The sequence below is a fragment of the Ovis aries genome, chromosome 1 (genome assembly GCF_016772045.2).
Source record: "Ovis aries strain OAR_USU_Benz2616 breed Rambouillet chromosome 1, ARS-UI_Ramb_v3.0, whole genome shotgun sequence".
In the NCBI taxonomy this organism is placed as follows: Eukaryota; Metazoa; Chordata; class Mammalia; order Artiodactyla; family Bovidae; genus Ovis; species Ovis aries.
This window is the reverse complement of record NC_056054.1, coordinates 189,739,708-189,756,018: the sequence shown is the minus strand read 5'-3', so window position 1 is coordinate 189,756,018 and position 16,311 is coordinate 189,739,708. Positions and strand designations below refer to the sequence as shown.

The 16,311-nt window shown below is 40.2% G+C and overlaps 1 protein-coding gene across 19 annotated transcripts in view; it reads right to left on the bottom strand.

The window, feature by feature from the left end:
- KALRN (kalirin RhoGEF kinase) overlaps positions 1 to 16,311 on the bottom strand; it is a 699,404-nt gene that overhangs the window by 230,486 nt on the left and 452,607 nt on the right. For all 19 annotated transcript variants that reach the window (XM_042232347.1, XM_042232379.1, XM_042232348.1 and 16 more), the window contains exon 26: positions 2,457 to 2,526. In XM_042232347.1, the coding sequence (XP_042088281.1) occupies positions 2,457 to 2,526 (70 nt within the window). The remainder of the gene's footprint in view (positions 1 to 2,456; positions 2,527 to 16,311) is intronic.

The window sequence follows — 16,311 nt, the reverse complement described above, 5'->3', positions numbered from 1 at the left end:
GCACAGACAATCCTGTGGCAAATGTCCTGGGCTCATTAGGCCTGTGCTACCCTAATAAACTTGGGGATACTTTTTTCTTATCAGCAGGGGAAGAGAGCTCATTGAAAGAGAGTTCATTTTAAAAATAGTCTGTACTAGATAGAATTAGAAAAAATCAGTTTACAAATCATAATATGTCCTGAAGCTGGACAGAATTTATTGAGAGAGTATCCCTCCTCCTTTTAGCGTTACCTATAATTTGCTTGCCATCTTGAAAAATGATAGCATTTGCTTTAAAAATGAAAAGTCAAATGAAAATGAAGTGTAATCTCAGTAGGAGATCTGCTTGTACTCTAAATGTCCCAGTGGGGGCAGTTTCTAGGGCATGTCAAGCAACTGTGCCACCATCCCACCTGTGCCAGAAGCAATGATGGGGGGAAACGAAAGCAGGGGGACTCTTAGGGGGTCCTAAGTGAATCCTAAACAGATTGCTACTTTAAGTCAAGAATCCTATGGCTTGGTAAAAATTCATTTCTTATGTCTTTGACATCTCCGGCGTTAGTGCTTCACAGCCTTTCCACTGGGAAAGTTATGTGTACTTTGGCCACCAAGCACTTTTCCCAACTGTGAAGTACTTCCCATTCCAATGCCTGCATAACACTGGGGATGTTCTTCTAAAAAAGAAGCCTAACTAAGTGCTAATTATAGCAGGTTTCACTTATGCCAGCACTTACTTTCCCAAGTACTCTATCCATATTAACTCATTTGATCCTTATGAGAACCCTATGTGATGAGTTCTTTTATTATCAACCCACTTAACAGGTATGAAAATAGCGGCATGAGGTTGGTTGCTGTTGTTTAGTCGCTAAGTCATGTTTGACTTTTGTGACTCCAGGCTCCTCTATCCATGGGATTTTCCAGGCAAGAATATTGGAGTGGGTTGCCATTTCTTTTTCTCCAGGGCATCTTCCTGACCCAGGGACTGAACTTGTGTCTCCTGCATTGGCAGGCGGATTCTTTACCATTGAGCCACATGAGAAGTCCACAATGTAGGTTAGGTCACTTTAAATTCAGAAAGCAGTGGAGCCCAGGCAAGTTGACTTTAGGCTTCTTGGTCATAACTCTTGCTGTCCAATACATGGCAACTCTTTCCACCCTTTACTCCTGCACTATAGTCATACGTTAAGGTGATAAGACTTAAGAAATCACTTTGAGATAATTCTTGGCAAAATGAGCATATTTTATACTAAAGGTTTTCTGAAACCAATTTTATGTACTATTTAGGAGGCATTCATCATCCCTAAGAGATGCTAATAAATCATACTTATGGTTGACTGTAAGGCAAATCCACAAAATGTATGAAACAAGATGCCAAAAAAAAAAAAATCCCTTCACTTAATGGTCAGTTTCATTTTTTCTCTACATTGGCTCTGCAAGGGATCATATACTGTTATTAGCAATAATGTGAACTGTGCATGGGCTCATGAATTTAGAGGTGGAAAATGTATTAGCACAAAATAAAATGGCAGTCTGAGACTCCCTTAAGAGAGCAGGCCAGGAAGTAAATGTTACAGTTTCAGAAAAAGGAGGCAACTCAGGTCTAGAGTTGCAGGATAAACTGTGATATTAATTATATGTCAGTGGACTATTCAACACCCCAGCTCCTCTGAGATCTTTCCATCTATAAAATATAAAACATAACCACAGCCCTGCCTATTCCATAGGGCTGTTAAGAGCGTAAACTCTCTGAATTGTAAAGACATTGGAAAAGTAATTAGCCCATTTTGAGTAGTAGTTCTAATTGGTTAATTGTTGAATACGTAGAACTCCTGGCCCTGGGGAAAGATTTCCATGTTTAGTTGTGCTTACTGTACTAACTAGGTGGGCTTCCCGGGAAATGGTGGTACACATATCACGAACCTGAACTCGGGATAATGGGGCGTGGAGATAACTAACAGAGACTAGTGTTTCCATTTATATAATTAGAACCTGGTACATTCAGCCCATGTACTTGGCCCGTGACAACAGCTCCAAGAAAGAGAATGACTACATATACATCCTGTAGGTCAGAACTGGGATGGACAACAAAGGAGTCTATTCTCTTATCAAGGAAGAAAATGTAAACAATGGCTTGGTGGATTTCTAAAGTTCTAATCCCCTAATCCTCATCCTGTTAAAAATAACTCGTGGATGGAGCTGGAACAGTTCTTCTACCAGGGGTGGTGGTCTTGTTTCAATCTCCTGACATTTCAGTTTTTGAAAGTTTTTTTAAGGTAGATATCACACACGGGCTCCGGTGCTCCGTGATAGACTGCTTTCTTTCAGATCTACTCATGGATCTTCTCTACAGCCCCTGGTCCTGTGTTAGAATGTCAGTGACACCAAGCATCAGCTCAGGCACTGAACAGTGATGCCATCTGCTACACCTGTACTCCTGGAAAACATGGGTTCATAGGAGGAGAAGTTCAGTAGGTTACCCAAGTAACAAAGCAGTGTCCCACATCCTCAGGCAGCTGCTCATACTTCTCCAGTTCTTTGAGGAAGATGCTGCAAGGAGGGAGAAAGGCTGAAATCAGACATTTCTGTACTGTTGCACCCCTCCCCACCAAAGGCTCATACTGAGGCCAACCCAATCTCATAAACTCTCCATTATTTACATATGCCTTCTCCACTTTCTAAGTGATATGCAGTAAGGAGCAATTTAAAATATGTTGGAACTAATTTCATTAAATTTTTAATTAATTAATGCTACTTAATTGTTTCCCTTAAAGGTTTACACTTCTCAGGCTGAAAGTAATGGAATATGATACTTGTGTTGGGCATTTCAATGCTATGACTCTATTTTTTAATACAAGTAGTCTGAGCATGTTGCAATGTTTGAAAATATATAGATATAGGTATCAAAAGACCAAAATAATACTATCTATGATCCCAGAGGTAAGGTGGAAAAATTCTGAATCCTATACTGACTTCTTTCCAATTTTTCACTTTCTTCTTCTGTCAGTACCCAGTTTGTGCTAAAAACTGAGTTAATGCTTCCGGTTGCTGACACTGTTAGGAAAGAAAATTTAATGGGGAAAATGTCATAATACATTTCAAAGCTGAACTGAATTACTACCGAGTTATCTGCCATTGTGAATATCTAAGGCATGGCTCCTTTTTATGTTAATAAATAATAAACAGCTGACTACACCAACTTTAAATTCGTATATTAAACAATTGGTTTGAGCTCAGAGAATACAAGCTCAAATAAGCCAGAATCATTAGAATGGCATTTTCTTTCCAAAAAATCAGGCAAAGTGTTACAAATAATTATGAGGCTGTAGGGAAACATTCTGACAGTGATGGAAGATGGTATAATCTCTACAGGTCAATTTGACAATATCTATAAAAGTAAAAAAAGTACTTATCTTTGCCTCTGCAATTTTAGTTTTGGAAAATGTGCTATAGTTGTAATCACACATATGCAAAATGAAGTATACATACGCATATTCACTGTGGCATTCTTCATAATAGCAAAGGGCAGTGTCTAGATGACAAAGTAAACTATAGCACATCCATAGAATCACAGACTATATGGCTATAGAAAATGGCAAAACTTTGTAGGTTTTTCATGGAAGATCTCCAGGTCAAGCTGTTAAGCGAAAAAGGCAAGGTGTAGAAGAATGTACCTAACATTCGGCCTTTTGTCTAAGTAGGGGATATATATACTGTTATTTCCAACCCAAGAAACTAATGGTTAAAGTGTATAATTTTAGTTTTGCAAGATTAATTCTGGAGATCTACTATATAGCATAATATCAATAGCTAAGATTACTGCATCACATACTTAAAATTTGCAAAGAAGCTGGATCTTTTGTTAAGTGTTCTTATATAACAACAGAAAAGAAAACTTTGGGAGGTGATAAATATGTCTATGGCCTTGATGGTGGTGATAGTTTCATGGGTATATAATTATCTTCAAATGCATCAGTGTTTTGTGATATTAAATATGTACAAATTTTTACATCAACCGTACTTCAATAAAGTGGTTAAAAAGAAAGTCTTCCCAAAACAAAAAGACAACCTACTGAATGGGAGAAAACACTTGCAAATGATGTAACGAATACGAGGTTACTATCCAACATATATAAACAGCTCATACAACTGCAAAGGAAGCAACTGACAAAGGATTAATTCCAAAATGTATAAGCAGCTCATACAGTTCAATATCAGAAAAACTAACAACGCGATCAAACAGTGGGCAGAAGATCTAAACAGACATTTCTCCAAAGAAGACATGAGGATGGCCAATAAACACATGAAAAGACACTCAACGTCACTCATTATTCAGTTCAGTTCGGTTCAGTCGCTCAGTCGTGTCCGATTCTTTGCGACCCCATGAATCGCAGCATGCCAGGCCTCCCTGTCCATCACCATCTCCCGGAGGTCACTCAGACTCACGTCCATCGAATCAGTGATGCCATCCAGCCATCTCATCCTCGGTCGTCCCTTTCTCCTCCTGCCCCCAATCCCTCCCAGCATCAGAGTTTTTCCCAATGAGTCAGGTCTTCGCATCAGGTGGCCAAAGTACTGGAGTTTCTGCTTTAGCGTCACTCCTTCCAAAGAAATCCCAGGGCTGATCTCCTTCAGAATGGACTGGTTGGATCTCCCTGCCGTCCAAGGGACTCTCAAGAGTCTTCTCCAACATCACAGTTCAAAAGCATCAATTCTTTGGTGCTCAGCCTTCTTCATAGTCCAACTCTCACATCCATACATGACCACAGGAGAAACCATAGCCTTGACTAGACGGACCTTAGTCAGCAAAGTAATGTCTCTGCTTTTCAATATGCTATCTAGGTTGGTCATAACTTTACTTCCAAGGAGTAAGCATCTTTTAATTTCACAGCTGCAGTCACCATCTACAGTGATTTTGGAGCCCCCAAAAATAAAGTTTGACACTGTTTCCACTGTATCCCCATCTATTTCCCATGAAGTGATGGGACGAGATGCCATGATCTTCGATCAAAGGTACACTGAGGTATCACCTCACACCAATCAGAATGACCAAAATACTACAAACAATAAATGCTGGAGAGGATGCAAAGAAAAGGGAACCCTACTGCACTGTTGCTGGGAATGTAAATTGCTACAGCCACTACGGAGAACATTATGGAGATTTCTTAACAAACTAGGAATAAAACTACCATATCACCCAGCAATCTAACTACTGGGCATCAACACTGAGAAAACCACAATTCTAAAAGATACATGCACCCCAATGTTCATTGCAGCACTATTTACAATAGCCAGGACATGGAAGCAACCTAGCTGTCCATCGACAGATGAATGGATAAAGAAGTTGTGGTGCACAGATAAAATGGAATATTACTTAGCCATAAAAAGGAACAAATTTGAGTCAGTTGTAGTGAAGTGGATAAACCTAGAGCCTCTTATACCGAGTGAAGAAGTCAGAAAGAGAAACAGATATCGTGTATCAATGCATATAAATTGGATCTAGAAAAACAGTACTGATGAACCTACTTACAGAGAAGAAATGGAGACGCAGACATGGAGAATGGTCTGATGGGCACAGTGGGGAAGGAGAAGGTGGGACAACCTGAGAGGGCAGCATTGACAGATACACACCATTGTGTCTAAAACGGACGGCTAGTGGGAAGCTGCTGTGTAGCACAGAGAGCCCAGCCTGGTGCTCCGTGATGACCGGGAGCGCTGGGATGCGGAGGGGAGGGAGGCTTAAGAGGGAGCAGATATATAATACAGTCATAACTGATTTGCACTGATGTATGGCAGAGACCACCACAATATTGTAAAGCATTATCCTCCAATAAACAAACAAACAAGCAAAAAACAACGTGATTTTAAAATGGGCCGAAGACCTGAATGGACTTTTCCTCCCAGGAAGATATACAGATGGCTAACAGGCACATGAAAAGATGTTTCAACATCATTAATCATCAGAGAAATGCAAATTAAAACCACAATGGCGCATCATCTCACACTAGTCAGAATGGCTATCACCAAAAGGAACACAAATAACAAATGTTGGCAAGGATGTGGAGAAAAGGAGCCATCCTACACACACACACGAATTTTACTCAGCCATAAAAAGAATGCAATGTTGCCATTTGCAACAACCTGGATTTACTAGAAGGCTATTATGATAAGTGAAATAAGTCAGACAGAGAAAAACAAATACTGTATGATATCACTTTTATGTGGAGTCTAAAAACTACAACAAACTGGTGAATATAACAAAAAACAAACAGACTGACAGATACAGAGAACAAGATAGTGGTTACCAGTGTGGAGAGAAAAGGGGAGAGGGGTAAGAAAGGGATGGGGGATTAAGAGGCACAAACTACTGCGCATAAAGAAACAACCTACAAGCATATACTGTACAGTGTGGGGAATACAGCAATATTTTATAATAATTATAAATGGAGTATAGTCTCTAAAGACTGTGACTATGTTGTACACCTGAAACTTATATAATATTGTACATCAAGTATACCGCAATAAAAAAAAGAAAAGAGCAACAGACTTTCACACGTGTCAAATAACACAAAAAGAAGAGCATTCACCGCAGTACTGTTTGAAATAAAACTGGGTTGGAAGCAATGCAAGTATATTTTTAACTCATTACCACAGGAAACCAGATGAAAAAACATGGTGGATAAAGATAAACATGGGTCAAATACTGCCACCAACTGTCACAGGATGTTATCTAATGCAGCAGGAAAAGAGGACAGTTTAGGCACTGAAAGGCCTTGGGTTAAAATCCTTGTTTTGTCAGGTTAGGTGGCTCTGGGCAACTTACCATGAATCACAGCACCCATATTAGAGTGACATTGTAATGATAATAAATGAGACAATAAAATTTTTTAAAGTAAATTAAAAGAAATACATGAAACAGTATAAAATGCAAAAAAGGGATAGAGGTGGGTGGGTCTTCTCAATCTATACTTTTCTATTTAATTTTGATTTAAAAGTTGATTCAAAAATTAAATTAATAGATATAAAGTAGGTCTGAATTATTCCATTACTTACCTTTACCGTTGGAACAAATAAATTTTATTGATTTGACTTATACTACCTGATTTCTCTTGTCCAAGCATTCTGGAAGCATCTTATAATTACAATTGGTTATGGGTTTTATATATATATATATATATATATATATACCTGTTATTTGTTTTATCTTTTCAATGACATAGAATGATTTGGTTTTGGTTTAAAGAAATATATATGTGCAATTAAAAAATGTTTGGCAAGCCATATTTGTAAGGCCAAAATGCCAATGATTTATAGAATCATAGATGATATTTTTTGTCCATCTGCCATTGACATTTTCTACTACAAATAAGTATTACTTCAGTAGTAAGTAAAAGTCAGTTGAAAATGTTTGAAGACTCTTAGCAGTATCCATTTAATGATAATCATCTTTCCCCTGAATTCTGGAGTATCCTGATCTGAATCACTGAACAGCAGTGATTATAATGCAATTTGGGCTTACAAAATGCAAACATGCAGTGCTCAAAAGTCAATAAAGTATCATATTTATTACTACTTTTAGAAGAACTGCAGGTGACCCACATGTATTTAATATGAATTCTAAACTAGAAATAGAAAAATATATAATGCTGCAAGTGAGGATCAAATTTTTTACAAGGACAAGAAAAAATCATGGTTTTTTTTGTTGTTGTTGTTGCAAACAGAAGCAATCTGGATCATCACCACATACATAATATATTAATTCAGTCATCTATTTTTAATATATATAATTTTTATTTCTGGAACTAAATTCTAAAAGACATGTATTGTGTGGTTGTTTTCCATGAGAACACTGAACAACGTAAGGTACAAAATCGTCACAGGTATTTTTTCAGGTGTTGAGACATTCTCTGTGGCTGTTTCTCATATTGGCCTTCAGGATAATCTCAGTGAAGACAATGGATGCAGATCCAGCTCTGAGCTGTGATGGGCTGAACAGGACCTGGGGGTTAGGGCTGGAATGGCTTGGTGAGTGAGGGAAGAGCTATTCTAGGACAGGGGCTGGTGAAAGGAAATGAACCGCTTTAAAGAAAGGAGGAGTGAGAACAGAAGAGTACTTGGGAAAAAGAGAAAAAGGAGAATCTGGAGCCCCAGGCACCTAGGAGAAACACTCCTGGGTGCAGGAAGCTTCCACTTGCCCACTTTTGGGCTCTCCCTCCAGTCCCCTCACTCTGACCACTATGGTATACAGGTTCTTCTCTATTAAGAGTGACCAAAGAAATGATACAATACCTGGATCATGACATTCCATAGAAGATATAAAACTGTATCCTTGTTTTAGGAGTTGCGAGGACTCTGTGATGACTTAGGGAGAGCTTCCCTCTTTCCTTAACTTATGACCAAAGGTCAGTGACTTGGTCACTTCAGGTTAATTTTAAGTAAAAAATGCTAATTATGCCCACAGAGTTGATAATTGATCTAGATGCTAAAGACAGTAATAGCAATTTTTGGTGACAGCAGCTGCCTATGGGAGGATACTCTATAAATTCTCAAGAAATGAAAGCACTTTAAAATGAATTAAGTACACAGAATATCATGTCTACAATTAATGCTTTCCTGGAAAATGGTTTTAACAGCAACTGCCACTAGCCCACTCTTCTGCTAATCCAAGGCCTTACTTTCCTTTCCTCTGCAAACCAATCTCAAATAAAAGAACCAGAGTTCACATCTAGACACAGTTGTCAGTAGGGGGTCTTACAAAGTACCACTTTTTTTTTCAATTTTAAACAATCTTGTGAGGTTGTTGTGAAGATTTAATAAACTTATGTAGGTAAAGAACCCAAACCACTACCTGGCATATCAGTTCAGTTCAGTTCAGTCGCTCAGTCGTGTCTGACTCTTCGCGACTCCATGAATCGCAGCATGCCAGGCCTCCCTGTCCATAGGCACTAAATTAGTTTTTCAGGATCAGTGCCTCCCAATCTTAATAAGCTCTACTCCTGGAGACTTACTCCCAGGGAGCTCTTCCCACCATGCCCCTGTGAAAATCTATAGTAGATTATCTTCTCTGAAAACCATATCCTGGGAAAAATCTTGATTGCGGTTATGTAAAAATTGGATTTCAAGATCACATATCATTTAAGCTTGGAAATTCTGGGTTAAACTAGTTTGTTTATGAAAGGACTTTCAAAATCCTATAATATGATGAGGTGCATTATATCTCTGAAGTAAGTAGAGTGTGCAGTGCTTCCCAAACTTTGTTGCAGGTGGAACACTTTTGGGGAAAGTATCAGACTTGGTCTCAAGGAACACTTAGTGACCCCTACTCCTGCCTGTGCACTGTCCTCTGGGGTTAGGATCTGAGCATCTGTATCATTTAGCAAAACTCCCTGGGTGATTTTAATGCATCCAGTCCATACATAGATCAGCTTTTGAAAGCAATTTTTTTGGGCTCCAAAATCACTACAGATGGTGACTGCAGCCATGAAATTAAAAGATGCTTGCTACTTGGAAGAAAAGCTATGACCAACCTACACAGCGTATTAAAAAGCAGAGACATTACTTTGCCAAACAAGGTCCGTCTAGTCAAAGCTATGGTTTTTCCAGTAGTCATGTATTGATGTGAGAGTTGGATTGAGAGAAGGCTGAGCACTGAAGAATTGATGCTTTTGAACTGTGGTGTTGGAGAAGACTCTTAAGAGTCCCTTGGACTGCAAGGAGATCCAACCAGCCATCCTAAAGGAAATCAGTCCCGAATATTTACTGGAAGGTGAAGCTGAAACTCCAACACTTTGGCCACCTGACGCAAAGAGCTGACTCATTGGAAAAGACCCTAATGCTGGGAAAGATCAAAGGCGGGAGGAGAAGGGGACGACAGAGGATGAGATGGTTAGATGGCATCACCATCTCTATGGACATGAGTTTGAGTAAACTCTGGGAGTTGGTGATGGACAGGGAGGCCTGGCGTACTGCAGTCCATGGGGTCACAAAGAGTCGGACACGACTGAGTGACTAAACTGACTGCCCTTTCCAGTATGCTTCCAGCTGGCAGATCCTACATCCACTCTATATGGTTTAATTTTTAAATAAAAAAGGTAGGAATTAAACAAGCTACTCTGTGATGGGCATATCTATTCATAACTTTGAGTAAGTTGTGCACTACCATCTCAAGTAATTGCTGAAGACCACCAGCAGTATTAAACTCTATTTTGCTTTTTAATTTGAAACTTATGAAGATGACAGGTTATGTACACTTGATCAGTATAATTCTACCTACTTCAAATAGACATGATGAGTTTAAATTAAAGCACAAGAAGTCACAACACCTTCCACAAATGATGGGACATTCCTCCTCAGCTGTTCTATAGCAACATCTTGGTCTTTACCACTCCAATAATTATGTATAATAAATCACGGGAGAATGAGCAAAGCAAGAAGTTTAAGTGTTTGTGTGAATATCTGGGGTTCTTTCAGAAATGAGTCAAACTTTTAAAGAAATGTCAAGATTCAAATACTGTATGATATCACTTCTTTGCGGAATTAAAAAAACACAACAAACTTATGAATATAACAAAAAAGAAGCACGCTCACAGATACAGAGAACAAACTAATGGTTACCAGTGGGGCGAGAGAAGTGGCAGGGGCAACACAGGGGTAGGGGATTAAAAGCCACAACTATGAGGTATAAAATAAAACAAGCTACAAGGATATACTGTATAACACAAGGGACACAGTCAGTATTTTATAATACTTATAAATGGAGTCTAGCCTGGAAAATTGTGAATCACTCTATTGTACTCCTGTCTTGTACATAGCGGGGCTTCCCTGGTGGCTCAGATGGTGAAGAATCCACCTGCAATGTGGGAGACCTGGGCTCAGTACCTGGGCTGGGACGATCCCCTGGAGGAGGGCATGGTGACCCACTTCAGTGTTCTTGCCTGGAGAATCCCCATGGACAGAGGAGCATGGTGGGCTACAGTCCACGGAGTCTTAAGGAGCTGGACAGAACTGAGTGACTAAGCACACAGCACATAATTCCTGGAGGAGCCTGGCGGGCTACAGTCCATGGAGTCGCAGAGTCGGACACGACTGAGCAACTACGCACGGCACATCGTACTTAACAGTGTACAACAACTACACCTCAATAAAAAAGAAATGTCAAGATCTAAGCAATGTTACCACTCTATCAAATTATGATGATGCAATACATTATGCAGTTACTTTATGAGGAAAATGCTTCCCTCCGGCTTTGGATGGGATCCTGGGAAATAAAGCCACTAGCATTACTGACAGAAAAACTTTGTGAGCTTTGTCATTAAGCACCATGAAAACGGTACCATTCCAAAGGCACCCTGGGTCATTCTGAAACTGTTATTTTTGCCAAAGGTAAATTTGGTCTGTAGTCTTACTGCTTCTAAAGAAGTTTGTCCTTCACTGAGGACCTTCATATCAAGGGTACAGCTTGAATTTAAAGGAGAATACATGTGATGGCCTTGTTTGTGCATGCTCTCAAGGCATGGGCATATACACTTGTTGGTGAGAAGGAGAATGAAGCAGGGTAACAGTGGTAACAAGAGAAAAGCAGAACAACAAGGAGACATAAACAAATAAAGCTGGAGGCAGGCTGGGGAGAGAGGTATCAGGCTTATTTGCAGGCAGCCCAGGACACTGCCCCTTACGCTTTTGCATACAAGAGGAGCTAGAGATTATTTCTAAGGGACCCATTAGTGACCAGATAGACCCAGAGCCCAGCACGGAAGAGGTTCTGGACTGCAGGTCAGGACAGCCAGTTAGCACACTGAGCAGCTGTTAAACTACTGGAGGGTTGTGTGCACTCCAGGGAAGGTGCCAGATGGTTCATAGAAGTCTTTGCTCAGCACAGTTTGATCACCTGGGCTGGGCCATGATAATCACCAGGCTCTGTCTCTTTAATTCACAGCAGGAACTTCTGCTGAGGTTAGAGGTGGAGAGGAAAGGTGCACAGGGCTGGACTCTTACTCAGTATACCCCCCACCCTCACCTTAAACCTCAAGCAGCAGCTTACCTCGCTGCAGTACTACCTGTTGAATACATTTTGCTAATATTTCCTAAATTTAACTTTTGTGATTAGATGAATCAAAAAGTACAGCACAAACATAAGTTTAATGTTAAAGTAAAATATAAACAATGAATCTTGCATTTAATGTTATTCACAGGCCATTGACAGACAGGCTGTTTAGTAGCTAGGCATGGACACCAAGAAGTTAGTGTGTACAACTGAAATGAACATGACTTTGACACACCAAAATGAATGTTTAGACTTTGTTTTGCTTTGGGTACTCCCCCATATTTATAAAACTAGCACTGCGAAAAAAAAACAGCAACAAAATCGCAGCTATAATTTTTTAAGGCCCTACTGATAAGTGTGTAAGGCTCACAGTTATCTCTCAGAGTATAAATTTAGGGCCCAAGAAAAAAAGCACTAGGATGTCCCCTTCCTCTCTGCTTGACATTTGAATATTAAGAAAATGACAGTGTGAAAATAGGGAGTTATGAAGACGTGGATTCTTTGGCTGTCTTACTAATCGGTTTGAGCAGGTCACAAACCTTGTAAGTTCCAGTTTCTATGAAACAAGAGAGTAGAATAGAACGAGATTTTCCTGGTGTGGGAAAGCAGCACAGAAAGCAGAGAATACAAACAAGGTGTGTGAGTACAGGAAGGAGGAAAGGCAAAGCAGAGAAAGCAGCTGCAGCCTGGCAGAGGGGCCTTCAGATGAGGCTGTGGCCTGCACACCCCTTTTCCCTCCACTTGGGGGAGCCAGCGCCTCACCTTGTAGCTACAGATCCACCCTCTGCATTTCAAGCGGTTGTAAAATCAATTTAGAGGGTGGAAACCAGCATTAAAGAGGAAGGAGAACAGAACCTAATCCAAAGTATCAGAGTGCATCACACATGGTGAGGGCATTATTTTGCAGGATTTAATTTTCCTATTATATATAATACATAAAGCATGTGCATATCAGGACAGGATATATAATTTTTCCTTGGCTGATAATACAAAATGTTTGAAAAACGCTTAACTGACTCTCCTGCCTACCATAGGAGACAGGGAGGTCTAGCTCTTTTTCATCCATCTCTCCCCCTCCATCTCCCCCTCCCCCTTTCTATACTGCCTTCCTCAGGTACTGCCCACTCTCCCTCCCTCTCTCCCTTCTCTCCCACATCTCTTCTTTCCCTTGCTATCCACTGTCCTCACTTCTCCTCTGTCCAGGTGTTCCATCCCACTTTCCCACTCACTCTGTCTCTCCTCCCTTCCTCCATGCTCCTGTCACCACCATTTCTGCCTCACAGCCCCTCCACCCACCACCTCGCCCCTCTTGTGCCTCAGTCTCACAGGAGCAGACGTGACAAGACACAGTCCACCTTGGAGTGTGACGGCTTCACCTTCCCCCACCCTTGACCCAGGATGGAGACTCACTCCCAGACTTCTTCATTTCAGGCCATTATTGTAAGGGTGTGTGACCTGGATGACATACCTATGGAAGAAACAGGTTGAAGTGTTCCTGAGATTTGAGGATGCACATTGGAGCTGGTGAGATATGAAGCAAGGCAACCAGACTTGGCAGTGCCAGCCATGGTCTACGGAGAGGAGAGAGGGACTGCCCCAGCCACCGGAATCTATGCCTAACTGTTCAACAGGGAAATGTCACAAAGTGCGCAAGTCACTGGGCCCTCTCTGGGTCTCAGGGCTCTTATCTGTCAGTGGGGACGATTAGGCTTGATGCTCAGGAAGACCTTCTGACCCCTGACAACAGAGATTTTATAAAACTGGTATTGCCCAGACTCACATATGACCATATCGCCAAAAACTGAAAGGGAAAAATTAAGTTCAGATTTAACCAAAGGGGATGAGCATTTTAAACAAACTGCTGTCCTTACTGGAGCTGAAAATCAAATACAAGGCAAACTGGAAATGAATGATTTTCCCACATTACAAGCTGTAGGCCAGTCAAAGGGGGGAGAGAGCACTAATAAAACCATGACCACTGGGGAGGTCTATCTATGGCATTTGCCTCGGTTCCTGAGTACTCCCAGAATGTTTAACAAAATGCAAAAATAGACCTGGGTTTCGAGTAGGTGAGTGCCGTGATCTCTGTATTTGGTTCTATAGATACGAGATGCAGTATCAACATAGGGGGAGCAGAGGGTGGAAACCAAGTGTCACTCCTTAAATCTCCAATTTGTGTTACTATCACTACTTGTTAACTATTAAATTCTACAGATATGAATTGTTCCTCTTTACAATAATTTTGGTACTTGGGAACTTCTCCATTCAATACCTATAGAGACAAAGCTCCTACAGAAAGGTCACACACACACAAAACCAATCTTGATTGTCATTCTTCAAAGTGACATCATTTAAAAGAGTCAATATTAACCAGCCGAGTTATTTAACATATGCAGCTTTGGTCTAGACACTAACTTCCCAGTGCCTCAGCTGATACGGTTATGCAGGCCGTGTCCATCTCAGTCCCTCGGCCGCTCAGTCTGTCTCCAGTCTTCCTCCCTCCCAATCTCTTTCCCTCACTCTCTCTAGAGAAGAGGCACAGAACCTGAGCTATGCACTAGAAATCAAAGGAGTCTGTTTCTCTGTCAGATAGCACTTAATTATAAATTTGAAAAGATGCAAGCAACTGGGGTTAAAAAGAACCTTTTGATACGTTTAGGTTAAAAAGTGACCATTTCAGAAAAGTATTTCTGAAGAGCAAACTAGAGTTTGGACAGTTGCCTTTCTTCCCAATAAGAAGTACCCAGGAAACTCTTTCATTTAGACATGCAAATGTTTTGCTTGTCTAGAAGGTTCTGACAGTGGTGAAGAAAAATAATGATTTTCCGTATCTTGAGATTTTCATAAACAAAAGAGTGAATTATGACTTGAATGGCATTAGCCATAAGTCTGCAAATTTTAATTCTATTTTTAGCCCACCCATTCATTCATCCACCCAACAAACACTTACTTAATGTTTACTGTGTGCCAAGTATTGGGGTTATGCAGTGAAAGACATGACCTCTTATGGAGTTCACAATTTCTGCATTTTCAAAGTTGGCTTAATTGCCATTTTAAATATTACTCGTTAGAGATTTTAGAGGGGTATACTTTCTACATTAGTCAAATTTTGTATGACATGGGAAGAAAGCACATATTATGAGTAGAGTAAATAAAGCCTTAAGTCCTCTAGATCCTACTGGGAATTAATAAACAGCTTGATTTTTTTGCATGTTCCCCTAAATTGTGGACTATTTAAAACATATTTTGGTGGATAGCTTTCTAAATGCATTACAAGTTCCTTGCTTTTTCATGCAGGATATGCCAACGATTCATTATTACCTATTACTAATATAATATTACTATGCTGTATCATAATACAGTGGTTCTGTTGGACTCTATATTGGGTTATATTGGGACATAGGATCGTCTGGCCTATGGAGAATAGCTCTTGACCACCTTGATCTTTTGGGTTCTTTTGACTCTTTTTTTGGAAGTTTATCTTTCTTTCCTGTCAGGTACTGATATCAAGTTACTTGCTCAAACTCTTGATTCTTATTTGCTGCTTCTAAATTGCTATGGGCTTGGAAACAATCTAACCAAGAAAGAGAGAGGGCTTCATGGTAGACAAGAAGGAGTTCCTCTGGAAAGAGAAGAACTTTATCTTTGTGATATTTCTTTTGGTTGCTCAGAGGCTGGTTTTTATTTTCTTCTTGTTTCTTATGTTATAAATAGCTAACATTTTTGGGGTAGCTGTGTTCTTAATCACTGAATTTATTCCACTACAAAATGCAATATTCCTATGGCTTGAGTTTTTTTGTTTTATGGAGTTCTTAGAACTCTATTTTGTAACTGGTACGTAGACCTTCAGCTACTTCTTAAGTAGACTACCAAACTGCTTGCCTTGATTTACTGGATTGATACCTTTAAACCACAGTAAGGCAAGGTTATGCAGGGTAGTCTGTTGTTATCTAGTTGCTAAATTGTGTCCAACTCTTTATGACCCCATGGACCGTAGCCCACCAGGCTTACCTGTCCATGGGATTTCCCAGGCAAGAATACTGGAGTGGGTTGCCATGTCCTTCTCCAGGGGATCTTTCCAAACCAGGGATTGAACCCATGTCTCCTGTATGGGAAGTGGATCCTTTCAACGCTGAGCCATCAGGGAAGCCCAGATATTCTGTTACAATTGGTCAATTTTGAAACGAAGAGTCTTTCCCCTTATACACTGATTTGGCAAAAACAAGGCTCACAGGAAGTGGGTATCGTGATCTCTATATTCCTATACCTTGCCAATTTGGTAAGAATATGAG